Source organism: Centroberyx affinis, unplaced genomic scaffold, assembly GCF_046629955.1.
Source record: "Centroberyx affinis isolate AG114_WGS23_722 - 3 ecotype Tasmania unplaced genomic scaffold, CSIRO-AGI_Caff_v1 ptg005703l_1, whole genome shotgun sequence".
NCBI classification, from domain to species: Eukaryota; Metazoa; Chordata; class Actinopteri; order Beryciformes; family Berycidae; genus Centroberyx; species Centroberyx affinis.
Genome location: NW_027282878.1, coordinates 20,309 through 30,249, shown reverse-complemented (window position 1 = coordinate 30,249; position 9,941 = coordinate 20,309). Strand labels below are relative to the sequence as shown.

The window sequence follows — 9,941 nt, the reverse complement described above, 5'->3', positions numbered from 1 at the left end:
TTTTTCTCATTAGCCAACATTACACTTATTACTAATTAAAACGAGCCAGTAATTAAAAATAGGCGACGGACCTTTGCGATTAACGTTATCAGCCCGATAGCCTCATAAGCATTTGACCAATTAACTAGCCCTCTTCACGTCTAGCAACAGTTGCGAGACACACCCGCAGACTACAGGTTAGCTTCAGCCACAGATGGCTCAAGACAGCCAGGTAAGACCGGGGGCTTGACCACCCGCTTCGTGTGCCAGAGCCTTTAACTTAGTTACTGTGTGTAGCTCCACTCGCTAGCACCACACGTGGTAATGTGAGTTGGTGCTAATCGCGAGCCTGTTAGAGAGCTACGCACATACTAATAGAACTGAAGTTACATCCAGGTAAATACTATTTACATTTTCCTACAGTTACCATTATTATAAATATGCTTAGCCCATTTTATTGCAGTGACAACTTCATTTCAAGTGCTTGTAGGTTAATTAGTTTCAATTTGAAGAACTGACGATGGCATTAACCGGCCTTTTGTAGCATGTACGCGCGCGCACACAGTAGAGCTGCTTTTTGGCGGAGCAGAGAAGGCAGAGCACGGAGGACAGATTGAAAACTGTTCATGGGGTTGGGGAGGGGGTAAAATGCTGCTTCCCGCACTTTTCCTAGATTAAGGGAACGGATTATAGTGAGAAACTGTGGTTAATCTTGATGCATATTCTGTAGTATCATATCAAAGTGATCTCAAAAACTATGTGTGCATATGGTATTTGGAAGTTTCTCATTGATTGTAAAATATATTGCGTGGAGATGACTGGCTAGCAATTGAGAGCAGGCCTACAGTGTAATTTGGCATGATACGTTTTGAATTATGCCAAAAAAAAAAAAATATATATATATATATATGGGCAACTGTAGTTGAAAAATGTCACAGTTTGCAAATGTTAACTACGCTAAAAGAGTGGTGCAGACTTTTTCTATTCCAAGGTTGATTGGAGTGGCTGTATTTCTGTCAACTATTAATATTTTACTTGACAAAAGCATAAGCTACTGCAGTCAGTATATAATGGACAAAATTTTGGTCTAAAGGATGACTGAGTAGCCTACTCAAAAAAATTCTGTAAAAAATGATACTGGCATTGTGACTTCTTAAGCAAAAGAACGTCACACAATTATAGAATTAGATGTTAAATGCATTTTGTTTCTAACTAGAACCATTTGTCTTTTACAGATACCTAATTCTTTGAAGCATCTTTGCTCACATCAAACTGTATGCCGGGGCAACCTCTTAGATCCTGTAAGTATGTAGGCTACAAAGACATTGATTTATAATACACAGAAAATTCAATACATCAGATGACGAACAATGAAACTCATTTTGAAGTTCATATGAATCAACATAAAAAGCATAAACATAAGCATAACATGCCTAATGCATAGTTCAAACATTTTTGCAGTGTTTGATCTAGGGTTTGATATGGTTTTGCAGGTAGTGTGCTGTAAATCATCATTTGCATTTAAAAAAAGGAGCTGTGTTTGAATGTTTAACTATCCAGCTGAAAGACAGCACTTATTAATGACCCCACAACTGATAAATTGTTCTTTGTCTTTGTTCACAGATACCGTATGTGAATGTGGCCCTGTAAAGTGTGTGACATTTCATTATCTACCAGGTATGAGTTGCTAAAACATTTTAGGCTGAAACATATCCACTATGGCCGCAATTGCCGTTATCCATGTGTGTATGCAGATTGTCCATGTACATTCACAAGTTGGAAGAACCTTTTGAGTCACACATATCAAACACACAGGAAGCTAGAAACAGCACATGTTCAGTTAACTACGTTCTCATGTCAGACGTGTGGATGTGAGGAACTTTCAACTGAGAAGGAATACTTTACTCATGTAAATCAACATCTTAGGCAGTATGAAACCATAACTTGTATGTTTGAAGGATGTATGTTTCAGACAAACATATATGGTACATTTAACTCGCATAAAAATCGGAAACATAATCCCCACACTCTAAAAGATTTTAAGGCAGGTGTTGTTAAACTCACTGCTCAGTCTAACGAATCTGGTAGTCCTGTAGATGATAGCCCCTCATCTTCTGCAGAGATAGATTTTGGTACTCTGTCAGATGCAGATAGTGATGTTGATACTTCAGAGGACCTTCCAAAAATAGTAGAACAAAAAATAGCCTCAATTTTATTGAAGTTGGAAAATATTTTTCATGTTCCATCTACAGCAATTGATGAATTGCTTGATGAACTACACTACCTGTTAAGTACTGTGTCTGTGCCTGTAACTTGTAGCAGTCTTTCTGAATTATTCAAAAACAAAAACCTAGAAGTTGATAGCTTAATTATTAACGAACTAGCTGATATACTGTGTAAATGTAATCCTTTGGTGAAAGCAATAGGGAAAGGTGGCCCCCTTGCTACAGCTTTTAAGAGAAAGGAATACTTTAAGGAATTGTTTAATGTTGTTGAGCCAGTGGAGTTTATTCTGGACCAAAAAAAGAGCAGGACCTTTCAATATATTCCATTATTGCGGTCTTTGCAGCAGTTACTTGGTTCTACTGTAGTGTTAAATAGTGTTATCAATACCCACAGAACACAGGGAAGTAATACAGAGCAGCTTGAGAACCAGCAGTATCGCTCTATAAGAGACGGTGTGTACTTCAAGGAAAATGCTTTCCTGTCAGGTGATGAGTTGAAAATTTGTTTAAGCTTATACATTGATGACTTTGAACTTTGTAATCCCCTGGGCACATCACGAAAGAAGCACAAATTGTGTAGTGTATACTGGATTCTGAATAACTTGCCACCAGGCTCTCATTCAGCACTCTCTTCAATTTATTTGACAGTTTTGTGCAAGAGTGACGATGTAAAGGTATATGGCTATGGTAAAATATTAGAGCCACTTTTACAAGACCTTTTTACTTTGGAAGAGCATGGTGTGTTCATCTCAAAGCTTGGAAAGTTTGTCAAAGGAACAGTCCATAGTGTTATAGCTGACAATTTGGGAGCCCACGGATTGGCTGGTTTTGTCGAGAGCTTCTCTGGGCATTATATTTGTCGATTTTGTACTGCTCCGAAAGAAGATATTAAATCAAAGGATGTTCAGTCAGGTGCTTTTTTGCTTCGAACCAAAGAAATACATGAAGCACATGTGAAGTCTGCACAGGAAACTGAAACGAATTGCTTTGGAGTGAAGAGAGCGTGTGTTTTAACTGAACATCTTCACCATTTTCACGTTAGCACAGGCTATCCCCCAGATATAGTGCATGATTTATTTGAGGGTATTGTCCCATTTGAACTGGCACTGTGTTTGAGTATTCTGATCTCTAAGAAGTATTTCAGTCTTGAATGTCTTAACACGCTAATCCTCAAATTTCCTTATAAGTGGAGTGACAAAAAAAATCGATCTCACATCATACCACACAGCTATTCATGTAAGAAGACAATAGGTGGCAACGCCCATGAAAATTGGAACTTAATTCGATTGCTTCCATTTCTAGTAGGAGACTTGATACCAGAGGGTGAGCTTGCTTGGCAAGTGATACTAGACCTGAAGGAAATTGTAGAATTAGTTGTGGCACCTGTTCACACCGACGAGACAATTGCCTATCTTGATGTCAAAGTGTCTGAGCACAGACAGAGACTACTTGAGCTTAACCCAGGCGGAAAGCTGTTACCTAAACACCACTATCTTGAGCATTACCCGCACTTGATTAGGTGCTTTGGGCCTCTTGTAGGTGTATGGACGATGAGATTTGAAGCTAAACATAGCTTTTTTAAACAAGTTGCCCGATACACAAATAATTTCAGGAATATTGCACTCTCACTGGCAGCCAAACACCAGCAATTGATCAGTTATCACATATATTCATCCAGTCTCAGTACATCAAATTTGGAAGTTACAAATGTCTCCACAGTCCAGGTTGATGTTCTGAATAAGGAAGTTGTGTTGGCTCTCAGGCAGAAGTATCCAGATATCAGTCAAGTTCATCTTGCAAAAAATGTCACCACTAGAGGAATTAATTACAGAAATGGAATGCTAGTTGCATGTGGTTCAACTGCTGGAATGCCTGAATTCGCAGAGATTCTACAAATGTGCATAATGGGAGATGAATTGAGTTTCATTGTTCGTTTATTTTGTGCTTGGTATAGAGATCATTTTAGAGCCTTTCAGTTGACTTCGTCACCGGGTAAAGAGGTTGCCCTGGTTCAGCTTGAGGAGCTGACGGATTGCTATCCACTTGTGGCCTACACAGTTGGAGCCAGACGTATGGTAACCCTGAAGAGACACATCGTCATCAAAGGTTTGATTTAGATAAGTTACAGTGCCTTGTAAAAGTATTCAGTAGCTTTAACACTTTAACACAGATTTTGTTGTGACAGCTGTCCAATTGTGTACATGCTTTTGCAAGGCACTGTGTATGTGAATATACAAATATCTGTTGATTTGGATTTTAAATGTGTACTATCAAACAAATTCAAATGTTTATATTTTGTCCTGCTGGGAAGTGGGGGGCCTATACGTCACCGTGTCAGTTGGTCAGTCTGTCATCAGGTCCAGAGTGGCAAATATCAAAATCTTATTTGGTGGATCGCCATGAAATTTGGTGACAACGTTCATGTTGCCTAGATGAAACCTGTCAATTTAGGTAACCATATGACTTTTCCTTTAGCGCCTGCAGCAGGCCAAGGAGAGAGAGGGGGAGATGGGAAGGAGAGAGAGAGAGATGGGAAGGAGAGAGAGGGAGGGAGAGAGAGAGATGGGAAAGAGATGGGAAGGAGAGAGGGAGAGAGAGAGACTTATGGGGATAAGAACCTAACAATCATGTTAACACTTTATTTAATAACAAGACTAATACCTGTCCTCTTTGTGTGTTTGTGTCTGCACTCTAGATTGACAAAGCAGGATGGCAGGACCAGTTAGCTTCAGAGTCCTTTTTGGAGGTGAAGACGATGCAAGAAAACTAATCATTGAATCCGGAATACCGACATCTGTGGATGAATTGGCTCTTGAAATTAAGACTTTCTTTGGAGTGACGGAGCAGTTCAGGCTTCAGTACAAAGATGTAGAATTTGGAAATCAATTTATGAACCTCTTGTCAATTTCAGACATTCAAGATCGAAGTACTTTGAAAGTGGTATACTTACCTTGTGAGGCTACCAGCTCTGTAATCTCCTCAGCTCCACCCACTAAAGATACCTGCTCCACAATCCCAGTGACTCCCCCCAGTGCATCTGCCAGCTCCTCATCGCAAGAACCAAGTGATTCAGCATCCATTAACTCATATAACAGCAATGATACCATCTTATTGTCATCTCCTGAGTCCCGGTCCTGCTCTTGGCCTGAAGCCTTTGTCGTGCCACGCTTTTCATATTGTGCCGAGATGCTGCTCCAGAAGGGGAATAATGATTTCATTGCGAATGGAACTTTCCTATCTCTTACCCCGAAAGTCAGATCTGATATTCTTGAAGGCCTTGCAGAAGAAATTATCAAGTACACAGCATATCCAAGGGATGATCAGTTTGAAGAAGTTGCTGAGGTCTTGGTACAGACCCACCCATGTTTGCGTGAGAAAGGAACTCGCACTGGGTATTGTGGATGGAAGCACTACATTAAGATCAAGATGATGAACTTCCGCACCAAGCTCAGCCGAGCTGGACACCCAGAAGTCATTGTCAACTCACTTAAGAACAAACGGAAAGGTCAGGGGAAACCAGCTGCAAACATCAAGAAGCCCCGGAAGGCAGAGGTTAATTTCTGTCCAAGCCATCCAAGAGGCGAAACCACAGCCAGCCTAGAGGTGGAAAGGGTTGCTCTATTGACCGAGGTAAAAAAAAGGAGAAAGGACGAGGCAGTGGTCAAGGAAAAGATGCAGCGTACCTTCTCGTACAGACGACAAGAAGTTCTTCAGGAGCCAATGATTACAGAGGTCCAAAACAGATGGCCAGCACTGTTTGAAGTTGGTGAAGTAAGTGTAGTAACCCATTTGTTTGAAATGTAGATGCAAATTGCATTCAGTGTTATACATCTTGTTTAAAGTCAAGTATATCCTGTCTTTTCACCTCTCTTTCAGGTCAACTTGGAGTTCATGCGTATAACAACTGTTCCTCTGATATCAAAATTCATTGGACAACTGGACAGATACACTGATGACCTGATGAAGGTTTTCCGTGCCAGAGGAGGATCTGCAGGAAAGAAAATCCGTACCATAATGGCACCGACAGCTAATGTAAGTGTGTTTTTATGTATTATTTTTTTAAGGTGCCAAGCAACAAGCTGCTGGAATTCTTAGGATTTTTCTCTTTCTCCTCCTCTTTCCTTCTCCGCTCCTTTCTTTTCTAAAAGTTAAACAGATTTGCAGGCCAACAGTGATTTCATGTAGTAAATATGGGTTTGTGAATTCATATTACCAAACATTCACCACCTTCTGATTCTTAGAGACCTTTAGTGATCTTTGTATTAAAGCAGCTTAATACACACAAACGACAAACAATTTCTCTCATGCAAAGTATTTATTGTACAATCAGAAAATGTACATTATATTATACATTATATTTGAGATTATATCAAAGTCATTAGGATAATGTGGTGACAACTAAACATGTCTAGGGAGGGGGTCCAGCAAGTACAGCCCTGGCTGCTCTAGTCTTAAAATATCACTTAATTAATTAATTAACTTAATTTAAACTGTAAATCAATGCATTGACTAATGTAATTTTCTTCTTTCTGGGATCTTGTTGGTATGCTTGTTTCAGAATGAAGACATAAACATCAAGCGCGACTGTGTCCTGAGGAGCCTAAGTGTCTACCTCAATGAAGACATGGAGACACTCGTCAAAGAATACGCGGTAAGTGTATGTCAACCTACTCTCTTTATACACTGAACAAAAATATAAACAACACTTTTGTTTTTGCTCCCATTTTTCATGAGTTGAAATAAAAGATCTAAGACTTTTTCTATGCACACAAAAGGCTTATTTCTCTCAAATTTTGTTCGTTTTGTGTGCATAGAAAAAGTCTTAGATCTTTTATATCAACTCATGAAAAATGGGAGCAAAAACAAAAGTGTTGCGTTTATATTTTTGTTCAGTATGTTATAAATGTGTCATGGATATATTTGCATTGATAGTTATGGTAATTGTCTCATAGGCATCACAGTCTAGCTTTGCCCATGTGTGTGTAGTGTGCACTGAAAGAGTAAACTATGCAGCTATCAGTGTGGAGCATGATTGATCTTACAAGCCAAATGAAAAACTTGTCAGCTGTAAATGACCCTGGTAAAGTATAAAACAGTTGGCAGTACAAAGTATGGAAACTATGGATCAGAATCATGAAACACTCAAACCATTATGCTGATCTCAGATTTGGTGTAGATAGGGAAGTAGTACATTAGTTCTGACAAATTAAAACCGTAACACATGACTGCAGAAATATGAAAGAAAAATTCTGCAGCACAAATAAAAAAAAATTAAGAACTGTCAGAAACACTTTAAACTTGATGTACCGTATACAAATTTCACAAATATTGAAATTTGCAGCAATTCAACCACTTTGATATGTTTTCCAGCGGGAGATATCAAGGTATCAGGCCAGTTAGTCACAATCCTGTGAACATCCTAATTTTCAGTGCTTGCATTTTTAAGCTTGGTTGTGTCCAGTTCCATCAGGATTTTCTTCTTCTCCTTAGGGTAGTTTGAGTTCAGTCCAAAATCAGTCCAAAAATCTAAAATTGCACTGGCCTTATTTTTAATTCGGATTATAGTCTTCCTGTTTCATAATTTACCAAAGTAATTAACAGCTGACTGTGGGGGAGTATTTGTAACTTTTGAAGGATCACAATGCATGTAGATTGGTTTGTTGGCTTGCAGGTTTACAAAAGTAGCCTACTACTTAGGTGGCAAACTTTGTAGGCATCGATGGTGAGTTGAGGTCATTTTATGAAAACTGTCCAGCTGGCCATTTTTCTAAACTGATGAGTGATTTTGCAAACTTGTTGATTAGACAGAAATGGACGGTCAGTTTTCCGGTCTTTCTGGGGTTTTTTTGTGTGAGGTTTTGAAAAATGTTCCATTATTTTGCATTTGAATGATTCTACATATCTGTAATGTCAGAGTTTGCAAAACAGTGTGCCTTAAAAAATTCTGAATATCACAATGTGACCGGCATTGGGACACAGCTCATTGTTCTCTGTTTATCCTCCAGGACAGCGAATCTAGAGAGGCTGAGCTGAGGATTGTACAGACAACGATGGGCATCTACGTCACTCGGGTGGAGGGTGCCGGTCCTGGAGACGAGCCTTTTGCAGATGTTGGAGTTGTACTTGAAGGCGTGGAAGTTCTGCACAACCTACAAAGTGTCACCCTTGGATGTGTGATGCTTTTTGGACTGATTTATGCGCTTAACTTAAGCTACCCTAAGGACGTCAAGTGCACATTTGAAGTGTTTCAGAAAATCCTGATGGAACTGGACACAACCAAGCTTTCACCAAAAGTCCAAGCACTGAAAATTAAGATGCTCCAGTGACTGAGAAATTAGCCTGGTACACTGATATTTCCCTCTGGAAAATGTATATCAGTGGTTGACTTGCTGTACTTGTTTGAGTGAACTTTGTCTCACCCTTGGATGTGTGATGCTTTTTGGACTGATTTATGCGCTTAACTTAAGCTACCCTAAGGACGTCAAGTGCACATTTGAAGTGTGTCAGAAAATCCTGATGGAACTGGATGGAACTGGACACAACCAAGCTTTCACCAAAAGTCCAAGCACTGACAATTAAGATGCTCCAGTGCCTGAGTAATTGGCCTGATACACTGATATTTCCCTCCGGAAAAGGTGTATCAAAGTGGTTGACTTGCTGCAAATTTCTGTACATTTTTGATTTGACATTTTCAACTTGTGTTTTTCACAGTTCTTGATTGCTATATTTTTGCTGCAGAATATTCCTTTTATATTCCTGCACTAGTAATTAAACATGCATGAAAAGTGTGGTGGTGCAAAGCCACTCCACCACTGAGCCCTTATGGCAATGTTTTGGATTGTTCGGGTGGTGGTCAGAAAATGTAAAAAAAATGTATGTCAGGGATTCCTTGAAATGTTAGTGTAAGCATTACAGTTATAATGATTGATTTACCTGTCTACCTCAAGTGTCACACAATTGTTAAGCACAGTTCTTGAGGGAGTTTATCGTATTGCTGCAGAAAGTACTGTTTACAATATATATTATTTGTGTCATGTAACAAGCAGCAAAGTGTTAAGGTCAATAGGGCATAGCTGCTCACCTGAGCCTTGTGATAATGTTTTGGATCCCAATTTCAAAATTGGATCCCAGGAATTGTTAGCCTTCTGACATCATAGGAGAACAGAGTTCAGAAGCCCAGAGTTCCCTTAAATTAGCTTTTAAAATGTTTGCAACAAGTAAATGTTTGAAAATAGAGCACTTTCTTAACCTTAAGAGGGCATTTTCTTTCTTTTTTTTTTTTTTAATAATATTTTTATTGGGATTTTCCCAGAGGGCATTTTCTTTTTTATGATTTGTTTGTTTTTTGCACACACATTTGTATGAGCACTGGTTCTGTGTACAAATGTCTTGCTAGCTCCTCCTCTTTTTGGGTGTGTGCTGTAATGTCAGTATACAGTGCTGTTGAATGGAAGTGGTGTTGCTTCCTTTGAGTTTTTGCAATGCCCAAACGTGCCACATGCCTTGAGAAGCGTTAATAAATTGTTAAATGTGAAACAAGGTGGTCTGACTGTTCTTTTTTTTATGTATTGTAGTTACATATTGTTGTAGGTGTGGGGTGAATGGAAAAAAAGATTCAAAAATTGGAAATATCTTGTTATAAATGTAAAATACATTGGGTATATTAATAAAAAGTACATAAATTTGATGCATTTTGAGTAAATTGGGTTTATTGCATAAACCTGGTTATTAAGCATT

At 39.0% G+C, this 9,941-nt stretch overlaps 1 protein-coding gene across 1 annotated transcript; it reads left to right on the top strand.

The window, feature by feature from the left end:
• Positions 1 to 1,218: 1,218 nt before the first annotated feature.
• Positions 1,219 to 9,731, top strand: LOC139667690 (uncharacterized). Its single transcript, XM_071547179.1, has 7 exons — positions 1,219 to 1,280; positions 1,603 to 1,656; positions 4,159 to 4,310; positions 4,900 to 5,975; positions 6,081 to 6,236; positions 6,763 to 6,855; positions 8,210 to 9,731. The coding sequence occupies exons 4-7, from the start codon at positions 4,914 to 4,916 to the stop codon at positions 8,528 to 8,530; spliced, it is 1,632 nt and encodes a 543-aa protein (XP_071403280.1). The 5' UTR covers positions 1,219 to 1,280; positions 1,603 to 1,656; positions 4,159 to 4,310; positions 4,900 to 4,913; the 3' UTR covers positions 8,531 to 9,731.
• The last annotated feature ends 210 nt before the right edge of the window (positions 9,732 to 9,941 follow it).

Bases quoted from the DNA above. Each gene is read 5' to 3' on its own strand.
- LOC139667690 (XM_071547179.1), top strand. From the start codon at position 4,914: ATGGCAGGACCAGTTAGCTTCAGAGTCCTTTTTGGAGGTGAAGACGAT. The intron at 5,976-6,080 runs GTAAGTGTAGTA...CCTCTCTTTCAG, and splicing joins CACTGTTTGAAGTTGGTGAA to GTCAACTTGGAGTTCATGCG. The intron at 6,237-6,762 runs GTAAGTGTGTTT...TGCTTGTTTCAG, and splicing joins TAATGGCACCGACAGCTAAT to AATGAAGACATAAACATCAA.